The following is an 18,195-nucleotide window of genomic DNA, read 5'->3' on the forward strand; positions in this document are numbered from 1 at the left end:
TGTACAGTACATGTGTGATGAAATGGACAGACAACACTTCCATGCAGTTCAGTGGAGCAGAGACTGAAGGGGACAGGCCCCTTCACCTCAGCACAGGCAAACAGACAGGCCGTGCCTTAGCTCTGTACCTTTCACTGCCTATCCTGAGCTGTCCTATATTACACTATCCAGCACTACATCTAAAAGGACAAGATCATGTTAATTAGCTTTGTCTTTCCTGGTTTGCCATGCGGGTGTGTGTGTGTGTGTGTGTGTGTTCTGGTACTGAACTGCATGGCTCCTCCAGACCGCTGCATTGCAGGACTTTGTTCAACCAGGTCTTACATTATTGACAGTTTAATGGAATGTGTGTGTGTGTGTGTGTGTGTGTGTGTGTGTGTGTGTGTGTGTGTGTATATATATAGTAGCACAGCATGGAGGAGGTTAATGTCCTCCCTGCCAAAAAAAAAAAAACATCTGTTAATTGTTTTCTGCTAATTGTTAATTATCCCCTGCACCTGGCTAGGATTGAAAATTAATGCCAGGTGCAGTGTATTTAAAGGAAGCAGAAAGTCTGTTCTGGGCTGCTGGAGTGTATAGAAGCCCGTTTGATAGCGTGCTCAAGCGTATACAAAGAGAGAAGGTAGGGTAAAACCTTTTTGATCGGTGATAAACCTGTGTTTTTTTTTTTTTGTTTATTCGTCAGATAAACGGCTTAGCCGTCCTGCAAGATAGTTTAGGGTCCTGTTTGTGTTTTTTAGTTAGTGCTCAAAAATAGAGCTACATGTTTGTTTTGTTTATTTTTGTTTGTTTATTAAAAATAGCGCATCAGCGCTTTGAAACCAAGTTCCTGTGTCCTGGGTCTGCATTTAAAAGGGGCAAGGAACCACAGTGAGTGGTCTCTCTGTTACATTATATATATATATATATATATATATATATATATATACACACACACACACACACACACACACACACACACACACACACATATATATATATATATATGACACACACCTCACCATGTTATGCTGGACAGAACCAGTTTTTAGATATTAATTTCCTCAATAACTAGGAACAAGACATTTCAAAATTTAATTGTACTTGAAGAACTGTAACCTGCTCAACTCTGCCCTTGAAGAACGTGTCAGCTACCTAGCAGTGTCTTAGTGTTTTAGGGGCTTGAAAGGTCTAACTCCGGACTCGACAGCCACAGAAATTTCTTTTGTATTCCAGGTTAAGGAGGGAGGTTTAGTTTCACTTCAAACCTCAAATTCGACACTAAATATTTTCAGAATGATGTGTATGGAAGTGGTATTAACCCTTAGCGGTCCATTTATTCAGCGCTTGTCAGGCGCATCTGGTCCAATTTATTTTCACATTCACTGTTTATTTTACACGCGCTGTTTAAAATGTTTCTGAGTCAAACAGGTTTAACCCTTTGCAGTCCTGTGTCGGACCAGGTCCAACATTGCAATTTTCCCTTTCCTGTCCAATGTCATCATCAAAAAGACGTAAAGCACAGGTCTCTAGTAATTTTTTCTCCGGAAAAAGCAGAGAAAACGTTTCAATGGCTGAGTGAGACCGATAGAAGCCGAATGAAACTGAAAAAAGGGCGTTTCTCATAGCCCCATCCACTACAGAGATAACACGGACATAACAAAGGAGGTAGCTGCTTCTGCATCTGGGGCTCAAAGAATTATTTGGTGATAAAACGAGTGATCAGGAGAGGACTTATCAGTATGCACATCTATAAAGAGGTATGTGAAAAATACAGCTAACAAGGGGAGGAGCTTGGCTGTAGAGTGTCCTTTTGCGATTCAATGCCTTTTAACCTGTTTTACTATGGAAAAAAAAAAAAAAATTAAACAGCACCTGTAAAATAAACAGCGCATGTGAAAATAAATTGGACCTGACATGCCTGATGAGTGCTGAATAAATGGACCGCTAAGGGTTAAAGGGCACTGCATAGCTAAAGGACACTAGGTACTGCATCTCCAACCAAGCCCCACCCCTAGTTTGCTTTATTTTTCACATACCTCTTCATAGTCATGCATACTGATAAATCCTCTCCTGATCACTCGTTTTATCACCAAACTCCTCAATAATGCGACCCAAGTCATTATTTTATTATTATAACATCTCAAAAAGCTCTGAAAACGTCTGTGATATTCTTTAGGCGTTGGATGCGGAAGGAAGCTGCTATCTTCTTTTTATGAGTCTGTGTTATCTCTGTGGTGCAGGGGCTATGTATGTTGCTCAGATACGCTGCTTTTTTCTGCTTCTCTCGGCTCCTATCGATCTCACTCAGCCATTGAAAGGTTTGCTCTGCTTTTTCCGGAGAAAAAACGACAAGAAACCTGGGCTTGACGTCTTTTTGATGATGTCAGACAGGGTCCGACATCGGACTGGAAAGGGAAAATTGTAATGTTGGACCTGGTCTGACATAGGACCGCAAGGGGTTAAAGCCTGTGGCAGTGGGGTGACAGAGAGAGAGAGAGAAAAAGAAGCCATAGAATAATAAAGATGAGAGAAAAGAAAAGAGTTCTTGAAACATGCAAGATGGGAGAGCACCTCTGACCTCTGACTCCTATAGGTCATTGTTTGTTTGGTCATTTCCTGTTTAAGAAGAGTGTCATCTGTATTCCTCAAGGTCTATGTTTTCAAATGCAAACCAAACTGAAATACTAAATGTTTTCTTTATTGTACAGCCTCCAGTTGTATAGATTGCAAAGCTCGACTGACCTGCAAAAGGTCAGCTGCATTCTTTCTTTCTTTCTTTCTCCTTTGGTCAGGCCAAATTTGGAAGAAATAAGCTGCATTGAACAAGGTTGTAATAAAACTAACAGTGAGCCTTGTTGCAGGCAATTGTATTCCGAAACTGTGCTCACTATTTGTGACTGAACCGACTGAATCGTTTTTTGGGGAATTTCCTTTAAATGCACGGCACTGCATGCACGAGACACTCCATAGCAACCCCAGTTTGTCGTTCATGCAGATTTCTGACATGGGCATGCTCTGGACATTTCCCAATCACCAGGCATTGAGCAGGGGGCAGGGGGAGAAAGGTGGTGGGGTGTTTTCTTTCTGTCAAAGGTCAAGCAGGACTCAGAAAGATGTGGAAAGACTACCGACCAGTCTGCTGCGTCTCCTTACTCCGTCTCTTTTTCTCCATCCTCCGTAGCCGCTTCTCCTCTCTTATCTTAGCCTCCTCTGCCTCCTGGTGCTTGCGACACTTGTGGAAGTTCTCCACCACCACGCCCACGAACATGTTGAGCACGAAAAAGCTGACGATCAGCAAGAAGGAGATGAAGTAGAGCAACATCCAGGGGTTGTAGTTCATGACAGGCTGCAGAGAGAGAGAGAACTACTTTAAAAAAAATAGCACAGTAATCACCATTATCTTAAAGTACGTTTCAACTCTTAATACAAATCGCTCCTTTTGTCTCGTTCATGGTCTGCTTTTATCTTGGTAGTCTGTAAAGCCACACCACTTTTCTCTACCACAGTTGCGGGAGGACTGAATTAAAGTCATTTTCCTATACTATGTTAAAAAAGTGGCACTTAACCACCCTCCCCCCCCCGTGCCCCCCCCAACTCCCATCTCTTAAACAGGTAAAGAGAGGAACAAAACATCTGGAATAGTTATCTATAAACAAGACTAAAGAAATTATATTGTTATTGATAATTGTTCCAACTCTATCACCAGGCACTCAATCATTTAACTGAAAAGTTTTTACATAAGAACATAAGAACTTAAGAAAAGTTTGAGAACAAGGTGAGGCAGTTCGACTCATCAAGGCTCATCCTTTCTTAGCACACCACCTGCCCTTACTTAGAGGATCCAACCCAATTGTTTTTTAATGTTCCTAGTGTTGTAGATGCTACTGCTTTCCCTGGCAGGCTATTCCATGCATGTATATGTTGTTATGAGGGGGTAATATTCTATGCATTTATATGTTGTGATGAGGGGGTAATGTTATATGCATGTACAGTATATGTTGTGATGAGGGGGTAATGTTATAGGCATGTATTTATTGTGATGAGGGGGTAATGTTCTATACATGTATATGTTGTGATGCGGGGGTAATGTTCTATGCATGTATATGTTGTGATGAGGGGGTAATGTTATATGCATGTACAGTATATGTTGTGATGAGGGGGTAATGTTATAGGCCTGTATATGTTGTGATGAGGGGGTAATGTTCTGTGCATGTATTTATTGTGATGAGGGGGTAATGTTATATCCATGTATATGTTGTGATGAGGGGGTAATTTTGTATGCATGTATATGCTGTGATGACATGGCAAGGCAATGGCAATGATGTCACTTGTACCTGCTGGTCCACTCCCACTGCATCCAGACCATCGTACATGATGTCCACCCAGCCGTCCTTCGAGGCGAGGACAAAGAGGGCCATCAGAGCCTGGGAGAGAGACACCCAAGCAGGACAGCTTTACATTTGCTGACATTATGATGTAAAAAGTTCAATTTATTCTTGTTTCAATGAGAATATACTCATTGAATCTGTATTCCTGAGATGACTCTGACAAAGCAATCTTTCATTTAGGACCAGAATACCATTTGTTAAGTTAAATCCCCTGCTGTGAAGCTCAGCCAGGCTTAAACTTTTTAAACAAATGTTGATTGTTTTCAGATCTAAGTATCAAGCTTCAAACAAATCTTATTTACACCTTGCATCTTGAAACTGATAATTGGACACTGTCTGTCTTGAAATAGACTTGATGGGTGCAATTGTGTATTCCATATGGAACCTGGTCAAATATAGACTAGGTCCAGTTTGGAATTAAATTACCATTGTTGGAAAAATATGTTAACTGCTATAAAAGGTATTCTTGTGAACAGAAAATGTAGTGTATTAAAAGTCTTAAATAAATCATTAAAATTAAAGTAATTTATCATTCAGGAAAATGATTAAAATATAATTCATTCATTAGAATGATAATTACTGTACGTATATGATTTTATTTAGCACTGCATTGTGTGAAATCACATCAGGAAAACCGATGATTATTAACCCTTAGCGGTCAATTTAGTCAGCGCTTGTCAGGCGTATCAGGTCCAATTTATTTTCACACGCACTGTTTATGTTATACATGCACTGTTTAAAATACTTTTTTCAGAGTAAAACAGGTTTAAAAGGCACTGCATAGCTAAAGGACACTCAGTATTACATCTCCTGCCAAGCCCAACCCCTTGTTCGCTGTATTTTTCACATACCTCTTCATAGACGTGCATACTGATAAATCCTCTCCTGATCACTCGTTTTATCACCAAACTCCTCAATAATGTAATCCAAGTCATTACTTTATTACCATAACATCTCTAAAAGCTCTGCAAATGTCTGTGATATTCTTTGCGCGCCAGATGCAGAAGTATCTATCTTTTTTGTTCGTGTCCATGTTATCTCTGTGGTGCAGGGACTATGTGTATTGTTCAGATACGCCTACTTTTTTTTTGGCTTCTCTCAACTATCTATCATTCTCACTCGGCCATTGAAAGGTTTTCTCCGCTTTTTCCGGAGAAAAACGACTAGAGACTTGTGCTTGACGTCTTTTAGGTGATGTTGGACAGGGTCCGACATCGGACTGAAAAGGGAAAATTGTAATGTCGGACCTGGTTGAACATAGGACCACAAAAGGTTAATACCAAAGGGTCATTCCAACTCAACCAGAGCGGTTGCCTGACCATCTCAGATTTTGCTAGAAAAATTCACCTGGGGGTTTTCAGGCCTGCTGTCTTCAGAAATGCTAATCATTTTTTTAAATGTTCCCTTTGAGCTGTGATCTGGCAAAGGTCAACCTAAACTGAAAAAGTGATTCTGACCAGAAAAATCACACTGGGCTCAACTTAAACGTTACCATCATGTGTAGCACCTCATCTGATTCACAATGAATAGGGCTTTCGAGAAAAAAAATACCAGGAGCACCTAACTCACTTTTGGCAAGTTGCCAGACGAGGGGTAAGTGACGAGTTTTATTTGAACGTAATCCTTTACCCTGTAGGGGATGTGGGTCCTAAAATTTTAGTATTACTGTAAGAACCTTAGGGACCACTCTTCCAAATTTTGTTACACACTTTTGGTTTCAAGTCCCCCCATTGGTCATTAACCCCCTCTGAAATTACAATTTTTGGTAGTTTAGGGAAAAACATCACCCAAAGATATTTTTGCATTTGTCATGCATTCGAGCATTGCTTATGACCACTTTGGTGAGGCTAAAATACCACTTAGACCTAACCGAACTGGTATTATTCTTCAATTATGCATTGTCTGGGGTTAGATCTATAGTAAAAAGTGACAGGTGTGCTTTCAGTGGCACTAGCTTGGACCTGAGGGTTTATGAACTTGCGTATGGAACTTATATTTCTTTTATACAGTGACAAATTTGAAACTACTAAAACCTCACTTAGGAGTGTTTTAAAAACTTCCTGAGGTGCCTAAAAAAAGATTTGAAAGAGGATCATGCCCTCTGTCTGCTTGATTTTTCAGAAAATTAGATGCTGCCCGAGGATTTAATTGGGAAAGTCCTCAGTTTTTGTTCTACTTCCATCGGGAAGGTGAACTTAAGCACATGAGTGCTGCAGTGAAGATTAATGAAATGCAACACTACCCGTCAACAGTGTATGCATTTCAGAAGAAGGTCATTCCTTTGATCAAAAGGGAGGTCCCTGACTTGAAACATATACATTACTTCAGTGATGGAGCTGCTAGGCAGTACAAGAATCGCAAAAACTTTGTCAATCGTAGCTTTTATCAGCAAGACTTCGGTCTCACCGCAGAATGGCATTACTTTGCCAGATCATACAGAAAGTCTGTGTGGTGGTGTGGGAGGTACTATTAAGGCAAGAACAGCATGAGCTAGTCTTCAAGGCAACATCATTCTTACCCCTTACCAGCTGTATTAGTGGGCGAAACGATCTGTAACTGGTGTGCAAGTCATGTTCGTCTCTCAAGAACAGGTTGAAGAAAACTCATTAATGCCAGGTATGACGACATTCTAGTCATCACCGGCTCCAGGGAAGCACACCACTTTGTACCTGATACCCCAGGCAAGATAACGATCTCATTTAGCAGTCAAAGTATGGAATTCTGTGTAGTGACAGTGTTGAAAGTCACAGTTGTCCAGGAGGGTCCAGCTCAGCTGTGTCTACAAATTGGTGACTGGGTGAAGGCGTTGTATGACAATAAAATGGTCCATTGAGAAGTAGAGAACGTCTCTGATTATGGAGCACAAGTGAAGGTTATGCATCCTGCTGGACCGAACACCTTCAAGTGGTCCTTCCCGGAGGACAGACTGCTCTATGAATGGAAAAACACTGAAGAAAACCTCGCTTCCCATTCCAGTTCACGCCCGCAATAATTTCAAATTTGATGATTACTGAACTTTGTGATGTGTGGTTTCTATAAATTGTTAACCAACCACATTCTGCATACAACTTTTAAAATGCTTAATATCCTTTCCTTTTTGAACAGTTATATACTTGTCATAAGAACTGAGAATTTTTGCTTCACCAAAGTGGCCATAAGCAATGCTCGAATGCATGGCAAATGCAACTTCACTCTGACATGCACAGTCTGCACACCCTGACACGCACACCCTGACACACACACTGACACACATACTGACATGCACACTCTGACACACACACACTGACATGCACAGCTTGACACACACACCCTGACACACACACTGACATGAACATCCTGACACACCCACTGACAAGCACACCCTGACACACACACTGACACGTACACTGACATACACTTACACACACACTGACACGCACACCCTGACACACACACTGACACGCACACCCTGACACACACACACTGATACGCACACCCTGACACACACACACTGACAGGCACAGCCTGACACACACACACTGACATACACTGACACGAACATCCTGACACACCCACGGACACGCACACCCTGACACACACACTGACATGCACACCCTGACACACACATACTGACACGTATACTGACACACACTGACACACACACCTTGACACACACACACTGACTCACACACCCTGACATACACAGTGACACACACACTGACATGCACACTGACACACACCCTGACACATACACTGGCACGCACACACTGACACATACACTGACATGCACACCCTGACACACACACTGACACACACCCTGACACGCACACCCTGACACACACACACTGACACACACACCCTGACACGCACACACCCTGACACACACACACCCCCCTGACACACACACACCCTGGACAGACATGTATTACCGCACTCAGGAACACTGGGAATAAAACAAATACTTCAGTGGCTTTTTTTGCCAGCACTAATTTTCATTAGAGAGAAGAGAGAGAGAGAGAGAGAGAGAGAGAGAGAAGAGAGAGAGAGAGAGAGAGAGAGAGAGAGAGAGAGAGAGAGAGAAGGAGGTATATTTTGTTTCAGCAGCATAAACAAAAGAGCATGACATCAAGGTTTTGTTTAAACCAATGTTTACAGGGCAAACAGGTTTAGCCTGTCCCTGTTAAGATTAGTAATCGGCTGGCATTTAAATTAGGACCCAAAAACCGGGTTAGGTTTTCTTTGTTCAGTTTTTTCTTTGTTTTGAAATTAAAAATACGCTACAGCGTTTGACTTCCTGCTGTGTGAACATTGGTTCTTTCGAGAAGACGCTGGTTAGTGGCTAACTACCTTGTTATAAGAGTCGTAGGTGCATTCTAGTTACAATCTGTGCTTTAAATTATGCTGCTTGTGTAAAGAATGTTACAGAAAGCCTGAACCCCACTGAGTGTGACAGTCTTAATCGTAACCATTAACCTTAACCGTCTTAATCTGTTGAACCATCTCAATTTAAGATCAGTTGCCTCAGTGGCAGATAATATTGCTCGATATGGGTTCAAAAGTATTGTTTTCTACATGGCCTACGGGGAAATACAGAAAACATTGTTGTGCATTGCTAGTAAATGGATAATATTTGGGGTATCACTGCACTTGTGGGACGGATTGCTCATTAAAATCTTTTGTATGTAAAGAGGGGATGATCTCCAGGGAGAGCAAGAGATTTAGTAAGCACTGTGCATTAATCCTGGCGTCTCCACTCACCTGGCCCAGGTTGTCAAAGTTGTACTTGTGTCGGACCCACTTGTAGTTGTTCATCAGACAGTCTGATTTGTTGGTGACATTCCTTATTTCCTCCCCTTGGCAGACAAAGAACTTCCCTTTAAAGAGCTGAGACATGCAGGAGGGTTTACTGAAAGACTGTGCATCTCTATCTAGCCATACATTTACCTGTCTCGCTGCCCCTTTCTCATTCTATCTATCTATCTATCTATCTATCTATCTATCTATCTATCTATCTATCTATCTATCTATCTATCTATCTATCTATCTATCTATCTATCTATCTATCTATCTATCTATCTATCTATCTATCTATCTATCTATCTATCTATCTACCAGTCAGTCAATCTGCCTACATTGTTATATTTCTAGCTATTTATTATCATATTTGTCTGCCTGCCTGTCTGCCTGTCCCTCCATGTACATTCTCCCCGCAGGCCTGCCTCTCACCCACCTGCACCCCCAGGATGCCGAAGATGATGAAGAAAGCACAGCAGATTACCACAATGTTCCCGATGGGCTTCAGAGACGACATCAAAGTCTCCACCACCAGCTTGAGCCCTGGAGCTCGACTGATCACCCTGAGAAGAGAGGAGAGAGAAGAGTGAGAGAGAGGGGGCTGGGAAGAGAAAGACTGCAGAAGAGGGGGGCACAGAGAGACAGGGGAAGAGGGGGGCTGAGAGAGAGGGCTGAGAGACTGTGGGAGAGTGGAGCTGTGAGAGAGGGCTGGGGAGAGACAAACATGGAGAGAGGGGGACTGAGAGAGAGGGACTGGGAGAGACAGGGGGCCATGGGGCTAAGAGAGAAGGACTGAGAGAGAGGGACTGAAAGAGAGGGACTGAGCGAGACAGGGGGCCAGGGGGCTGACAGAGGGACTGAGAGAAAGGGACTGAGAGAGACAGGGGCTGGGGGGCTGAGAGAGAAGGACTGAGAGTGACAGGCGGCCGGGGGCTGACAGAGAAGGACTGAGAGAGACAGGGGAGATAGGGGGCCAGGGGGCTGAGAGAGAGGGGCTGAGAGAGAGGGACTGAGAGAGACAGGGGCTGGGGGGCTGAGGGAGAAGGACTGAGAGAAAGCTGAAAGACAGAGGCTGCGGGAGAGTTAACACCAATTAGTCTAAACAGCTTAATGTGTCCTTTAACACAAGCTTTGTTAAACCATTTAAATTGTCAGAGTTATTTTGACAGTAATAGAGTAATTGTTGTATAATAGGTCAGTAAGATCAAATCAGGGCTCCCAGCTCTCACTGGAATCAGTTTTTTTTTTGTTGATTCCAAGAAACTGCCATTTACAAACCATTCAACACAACTGTGACCTTTCAGCTATTAATCTAATACAAATGGATCGGAGTGTAAACAGATTACATAATGGATCTTGGTGGTCAATTCATAGTCGTCTGCTCGATAAGGCCTGTTTACATTTGTGAAGGGAAACTAATAAATCACTCAGGCAAGTTCTATACCCTCTTATTATGGAAGAGCAAGGTTCTGGTTTAATAGCTAGTTGTGGTTTAGATTCAGCTTGTGTTTCTGAAGCACCCTTGTAGCCTCAACAAAGCTCTAGGAATGTCAGAGTTCAATGAAACATGTCTAAAGATTTAAAAGGCAGCGACTGAGGCTTGAACCCTGGTCTTCAGAGATGAACGCAATGTCTGTCTGTCTTGACGCATTGTAGCAGACAGCCAGACCTTTAAAACATTGTGTGTGTGTGTGTGTGTGTGTGTGTGTGTGTGTGTGTGTGTGGAACAATTTATCCATTAACTATGCTGAAACACTTCAGAATTGAACAGCTGTTTAATTCTTTAGTTGATCAGCTCTAATTAGTTTCTCTCTTTTTGTTTATCAGTGAGACTAAATTGAATCTGCTGACATTGAAACTGTAATTACCTGTCTGGAATCCTCAGTTCATTAATACCGTTTACTCTTTACATGTGCAGCATATATGACATGTGTCATCCATAATTAAGAGAATAAGAATGTATTACTTGTCATGACACACGTGCATCAACATATGAAATGAATTGAATAAGTAAAAGCAAAACAATAGGCAAGTGTATGTTAATAAACTAGAATAATAAAGTAACTGACAAACTAACGTTAGTAAAAACAACACGATTAAAAAACTTAAATCGCTATGTACTATGAAATTAGCTGGTGGTGTATTTTGGTCTATCACAATGGCAGAGACAAAAATAATGGGCGTTGTTAGGATTAACTTAATGTTAATAGACTAACTCTCAAACTAAATTAACACAGCACCCCTACACACGTTACAAAATATAGCAGCAGTATACAAGATATGCACATTATTTAACAGAATGGTGAAGCAACTCAGAACGGGAAATACCAAATTGCTCTGTGACTTGTGTCTCATTCAGGTTATTGAATTTTAAGTTATTTTCCAACATTCTATAGCAAGAGAGAAACAGCGGCGCATTTTGCCATTTGTTTACATGCCATTTTGTAGCGATGAGGTGCACTCGTGGAAATAAGAATACAAAATAATCCAATGATATGACAGTGGTTCTGGAAAGATTTAATAAATCAATCAGTGTCCCTCAAGACACTCTCATGATACTGTATCCATTGTGAACGAATCACTATCGGTGCCAAGAAGGTGTTCTTTTAAGTGAAGTTCCAGTTCCTTTTGCCGGAGTATTTACAATGGGAAAAATCTGTTACACCACAAGAGTGTTCTCTTAGGCAAAGTGTTCTCTTAGGAAGTGTTCCTATTCGCGGAGCCTACTGTAGTAGTACAGTTTACAATTCACATGTGCAGCGAATATGACATGTGGCATCTATAATTCAGAGAATCATTTAAAACAGCTTGGGATTATTATTATTATTAGTAGTAGTAGTAGTAGTAGTAGTAGGACACGAATGCACAGCCTGTCAATAAAATAAGAATAAGAACATTGAAACCCTATGTATGGGCAGCTCTGCTATATGGGTGTGAAACCTGGACCATAAGCAAGGAGAACAGAAACAGAAGAGAGGTGGTTCTTGCACAGGATGCTAAGAATTCCCTGGACAGCATGGAAAAGTAACAAAGATGTACTTAACACAGCATACACCACCAGGAACAACTTGTCACAAATAAGAACAAGACAACTCACATTTCCAGGACATATTTTAAGGAGGAATTGGTTGGAAAACCTGAGCCTAACCGGTAACATTGAAGGGAAGAGAGCTAGAGGGAGAGAGAGACAAAAATATCTGCACAGAATACTGGTGGACCTAGGAGAGAGAGGGAAAGCATGTGAACTACTCCAGCTGCAGCGGACAGGACACGGTGGTGGAAAATGATCGCCAAGGACACGGCACCCTGATGATGATGATGAGTAGTAGTATTATTCTTGGTATCAGTATTATTATTATTATTATTATTATTATTATTATTAATAATAATAATAATAATAATAATAATAATAATAATAATAATAATAATAATAATAATAATAATAGTAGTATTAGTAGTAGTAGTATTTGCAGCACAGGTTTATAACTGTATAAATTACAGGAGTTTTTTCAGTTGTAAGATAACAAGCCTGTGCTGTGCATCTGTAGTTAATGAACACAAACATCTTTTCTGATTGCAGACAGCTGAACAAACCAGCCAGTGACATTTGCACATAAAAATGAAAGCTGAATTTCAAACTGTTTTCATTTAGTGCTCTTATTATTATTATTATTATTATTATTATTATTATTATTATTATTATTATTATTATTATTAGTAGTAGTAGAAGCAGCAGTATACATTTTAGGAGTTTAAAATTAAAATACATTTAAAACTTTGATTGAAACATCTGTCAATGACTGTTGAAGCTGCTGTCATCTTGTGTGGAATGGGGCCTGTGCATATAAACAGATCCAATAGAAATGAATGGTCAGTATTCTGTTATTAACTGAAAATCCCAAATCCTATTGCAAAGGGCCCTTCTCATCTCTCCAGGGTACATTCACTTGCAGCAGGGCAGCAGTTAATTACCATTATGGGTGGTCTGTCACTTTGACACTTGGGCTGATCTAGCCTGTGTATTATAAGTCTGTGGCAGGCACCTATACCTGAAGAGCAGGTCCTGAGCTCAGGTGAAAGTACTAGAAGAATAGAACATTCTTTTTCTAGAATTTTGATGTCATCTTATTGTCATTATACTATACTTTTGTAGATTTGGGAAATGCACGATCCAGGTGTGGAACACATGGAGAGTGTAGGCCAGTGCCAGCTTGGTAAGATTAACATCATTCAATGGGTCAAAATGTGTCAAATTCAAGAGATAAACTGAAGAATCGTCCTCTTAATGAGACAGAAATACACTTCCTTACCTCCTGTAATCACATTACAAGTCTTATGATAGACAATGCTTATTACGCAACTTCAGAACAATTAATACTGAACAATGAAACCCGGCAAGCCAACCAGAAAAAGGGCACAGAATTACATCACTGCTTCCCCAAAACCACATTATTAGGAATTTTACAACATACTGCTCTGAATAATATCTCTATAATAACAGTATAGAGATACAGTGGGTTGCGAAAGTATTGACCCCCCTTGGAATTTTTCCTATTTTATTGCCTTACAACTGGAATTAAAATTGATTTTTATTTGGATTTCATGTAATGGACATACACAAAACAGTCCAAATTGGTGAAGTGAAATGAAAAAAATAACCTGTTTAAAAAAATTCTAAAAAATAAATAACGGAAAAGTGGTGCGTGCATATGTATTCACCCCATTTGCTATTAAGCCTCTAAATAAGATCTGGTGCAACCAATTACCTTCAGAAGTCACATAATTAGTTAAATACAGTCCACCTGTATGCAATCTAAGTGTCACATGATCTGTCACATGATCTCAGTATATATACACCTGTTCTGAAAGGCCCCAGAGTCTGCAACACCACTAAGCAAGGGGCACCACCAAGCAAGCGGCACCATGAAGACCAAGGAGCTCTCCAAACAGGTCAGGGACAAAGTTGTGGAGAAGTACAGATCAGGGTTGGGTTATAAAAAAATATCCAATACTTTGAACATCCCACGGAGCACCACTAAAACCATTATTAAAAAATAGAAAGAATATGGCACCACAACAAACCTGGCAAGAGAGGGCCGCCCACCAAAACTCACGGACCAGGCAAGGAGGGCATTAATCAGAGAGGCAACAAAGAGACCAAAGATAACCCTGAAGGAGCTGCAAAGCTCCACAGCGGAGACTGGAGTATCTGTCCATAGGACCACTTTAAGCCGTACACTCCACAGAGCTGGGCTTTACGGAAGAGTGGCCAGAAAAAAGCAATTGCAAAAGAAAAAAATAAGCAAACACGTTTGGTGTTCACCAAAAGGCATGTGGGAGACTCCCCAAACATATGGAATAAGGTACTCTGGTCAGATGAGACTAAAATTGAGCTTTTTGGCCATCAAAGAAAACGCTATATCTGGCGCAAACCCAACACCTCTCATCACCCCGAGAACACCATCCCCACAGTGAAGCATGGTGGTGGCAGCATCATGCTGTGGGGATGTTTTTCATCGGCAGGGACTGGGAAACTGGTCAGAATTGAATGAATGATGGATGGCGCTGAATACAGGGAAATTCTTGAGGGAAACCTGTTTCAGTCTTCCAGAGATTTGTGACTGGGACGGAGGTTCACCTTCCAGCAGGACAATGACCCTAAGAATACTGCTAAAGCAACACTCGAGTGGTTTAAGGGGAAACATTTAAATGTCTTGGAATGGCCTAGTCAAAGCCCAGACCTCAATCCAATTGTGAATCTGTGGTATGACTTACAGATTGCTGTACACCAGCGGAACCCATCCAACTTGAAGGAGCTGGAGCAGTTTTGCCCTGAAGAATGGACAAAAATCCCAGTGGCTAGATGTGCCAAGCTTATATATACATACCCCAAGAACTTGCAGCTGTAATTGCTGCAAAAGGTGGCTCTACAAAGTATTGACTTTGGGGGGGGTGAATACTTATGCACGCCCAAGTTTTCTGTTTTTTTGTCTTATTTCTTGTTTGTTTCAAAATAAAAAATATTTTGCATCTTCAAAGTGGTAGGCATGTTGTGTAAATCAAATGATACAAACCCCCCAAAAATCCATTTTAATTCCAGGTTGTAAGGCAACAAAATAGGAAAAATGCCAAGGGGGGTCAATACTTTCGCAAGCCACTGTATACACACCTCCAGACTGTGGCTGATAAAATCACAGCACCAAGCAGAGCTCTCTTTGTAGCCTAGTCAGTAAAACCTTCTCTTGCGATCCTTAAAACCATATCTTTAATACAAAGATAATCTGAATGCAATTATAACAGATATAACCTCTCTTTGAAAACAGAACTGATTCAGAGTTCATATAATCATATATATCTTTTAGCAGACACATTTTGTTTTAACCTAAAGATGTAAACATTTTGGTTTTCTTCATATTCCAGTGAAGCTGTTGATACTGAAGATTGCATTGCTGACGAGGGATAACTGCATGAAACATTCATTCACAGGACACAAAATAAACTTTAATGCAATTAGTAGTAGCGGAAACATTTAACAAATCCTCAGACACAAGTAGACCCAGACAGCCTCAATCCGGTAAGTCAAATTAGAAAGTTTCTGTAATATCATTCTAATATCTTACAAAGTCCTGGTAAACACCCTTTTTAATGCAATGCACATTTAATTTATGCATGTTTCTTTTTATGATTGACACACTAAAAATGAGACGTACTGGCACAGTTTGTTGTAAAACCATGAAACAATTTTCAGAAATAATAGTGCCATATTCAATTAATTTATTTATAGGCAGATATCTCTTGAGTTTCAACAGAGTTCAGAACAAGAAATCTGAAAAAATAAAGCAGAGCTGTTGAGACCGTTAACAGCCAAATACGAGATTTGAGTGAATTTGTAGTTATGATATGTGATGTGAAAATGAAGGCAAGGTAGCCCAAGGCCAGCACGAGGCAAAACAGCAGGGGAGCAATAATGAGTGTTGTGCAATTCAGTTACATACAGCTACACATTGATATATGGGACACCTTAGTTATTAAAACAATAAAGAAACAGACACATTCACGTCACCTTTGAACCCATTCTGTTACTCAGTAACTTGTCCTCTGTATCTCTCTCTCTCTCTCTCTCTCTCTCTCTCTCTCTCTCTCTCTCTGTAAAGGGTTCATCACATTTAGTTTCTGCACATAACTTTTGTGAGTGTTTTTGAAGAGGTTTGATTATCTAGCCAGGGACACCAAGATCAATCAATCAATCAATTTTATTTTTATATTCTTTTCACAACAGGTCGCCACAAAGCACTTTACAAAACAATACATATTAAAAAAGTAAACAATGAAAAACTGAATAAAAACAAATCAGTAAACTATCTAAAAAAAAGGATCAAATATTTGGATATGTAAAATATATTATAAAAATGTGTTTTTAATCTAAAAAGAGCAACGGATGGAATATGAAGACAAGAGAATATCAGCTTACCTAGATGAGAATGCCAGGCTATAAAAAATAGTTTTTTAGTCTAGATTTGAAGACATCAGCTGAAGTGATTCTCTAATTGTGATAGGCAAGTTGTTCCATAATTTAGGTTCCATGTAACTAAAAGATCTACCACCTGAGCTTTTTTTCTAAACAATAGGTACAGCCAGCATCCAGTGATCGGAGCGGGTGATTGGGGACACAGGCTTCAAAAAGATCTTTAAGGTATGGAGGAGTGTGGCAAAGTGCCCACCCCTGTGTATATTTTCTGTTATATGTTATATGGTACAGCTGCATAAAAGCTACATGTTTTCACCCACTAGGGGTTGTGTGTTCAGTGAGGGAGAACAGGATAGGAGACGGGAGGTAATAATTGTGATAATTGTAATAGCATTAAGATAAATATCTGCTCACCGTTTTTTGTCTGTATAGTCCATTTTGTTTGTCTTTTTGTTTTGGCTACCAGTGCTGTGTCCTGTGTTTTTGTTTGTTACAACCATTTATTTTCTGTCTGTCTGTGCACTATTAAATACTGAGCGAGACCATTCGCTCAGCTCCACCAAACTCCACCTCTCTCTTTGTTTATTTCCAGGTTTCTGCTTCTGGTCTGATGTCCCCCACTCAGGCTGTCTTTGTGACAAGGAGCAAGACCATTCATAGCGTTATAAGGTAATAGCAATATCTCTCTTGTGGATGCACTAATGATGCGAACAAACACACCTGCCTAATAAGAAACAGCTGTGAAGCCAATTATCCAAATACTAAAATAAATCAAATCAAATGAGTGGACTCTGTATAAAACGTGCTGTCATTTCTAAACAGTCCATCTGATATGGATGAAAATACCTTCAAATTAAAGCTGACAGTCTGCACTTTAACTTCATAGTCATTGTATCATTTCAAATCCAAAGTGATGGAATACAAAGCCAAAAAAATAGAAAAATGTATCACTGTCCAAATACTTTTGGAGTTCATTGGATGTACACTCCATTCATTGATGGGTTCTTAATTCAAGTTGCAAATTATATCATTTTAAATAAACCAATGTTGTTGTTTTCTTTTTCTTTTATTGATTCAAAATATAATTGTAATAATCATTGTCCAAGATTTCGGGATGCCCCCTCCCCCAGTCAGCCACAGCTCATACCCTGGACTAGCATTCCAGTTGATGAAACGTGGCACAGTGTCTGCAAGCCAAGCAGTTTCTCGGGCGCCTTTCTTAACAAAGCAATAAATATTCCTAATAAGATCCCCACCCATCCCCCTATGCCCCTCAATGCAACTCAAACGTGAAAATAATGATGTGCAAAAGTGTAAACAAAGCCCAGCTCTCTGGAACTCTAAAAATACATTCCCTGATTACCCTGGACATGTGCTTTGAATTAGCTGTTTATTTTCGCCTCTCCTGGAAATGTTTGTGTTACTAACAGAGTGCTGTCTAACAAGACTAGGAAAACACCTATCTCTCTCCTTCCGTCTCCTGCAGGGAGCATTAATAGTGGGGATGAGGGGCAGTAGAATCAGGAAATGTAGAACACACACAGTATGTGTATATAAGTGGCCAAAGAATTGGAGAATGGTCTT

At 40.4% G+C, this 18,195-nt stretch overlaps 1 protein-coding gene across 6 annotated transcripts in view; it reads right to left on the minus strand.

Moving 5' to 3' along the window:
- The window catches only part of cacna1g (calcium channel, voltage-dependent, T type, alpha 1G subunit), a 188,466-nt gene that overhangs the window by 58,153 nt on the left and 112,118 nt on the right, over positions 1–18,195 (minus strand). For all 6 annotated transcript variants that reach the window (XM_041220423.1, XM_041220421.1, XM_041220425.1 and 3 more), the window contains 4 exons: positions 9,580–9,706; positions 9,108–9,233; positions 4,317–4,406; positions 3,136–3,328 (listed from right to left, as the gene is read on the minus strand). In XM_041220423.1, coding sequence (XP_041076357.1) covers positions 3,136–3,328; positions 4,317–4,406; positions 9,108–9,233; positions 9,580–9,706 — 536 coding nt within the window. The remainder of the gene's footprint in view (positions 1–3,135; positions 3,329–4,316; positions 4,407–9,107; positions 9,234–9,579; positions 9,707–18,195) is intronic.

The sequence above is a fragment of the Polyodon spathula genome, chromosome 20 (genome assembly GCF_017654505.1).
Source record: "Polyodon spathula isolate WHYD16114869_AA chromosome 20, ASM1765450v1, whole genome shotgun sequence".
Lineage (NCBI taxonomy): Eukaryota > Metazoa > Chordata > Actinopteri > Acipenseriformes > Polyodontidae > Polyodon > Polyodon spathula.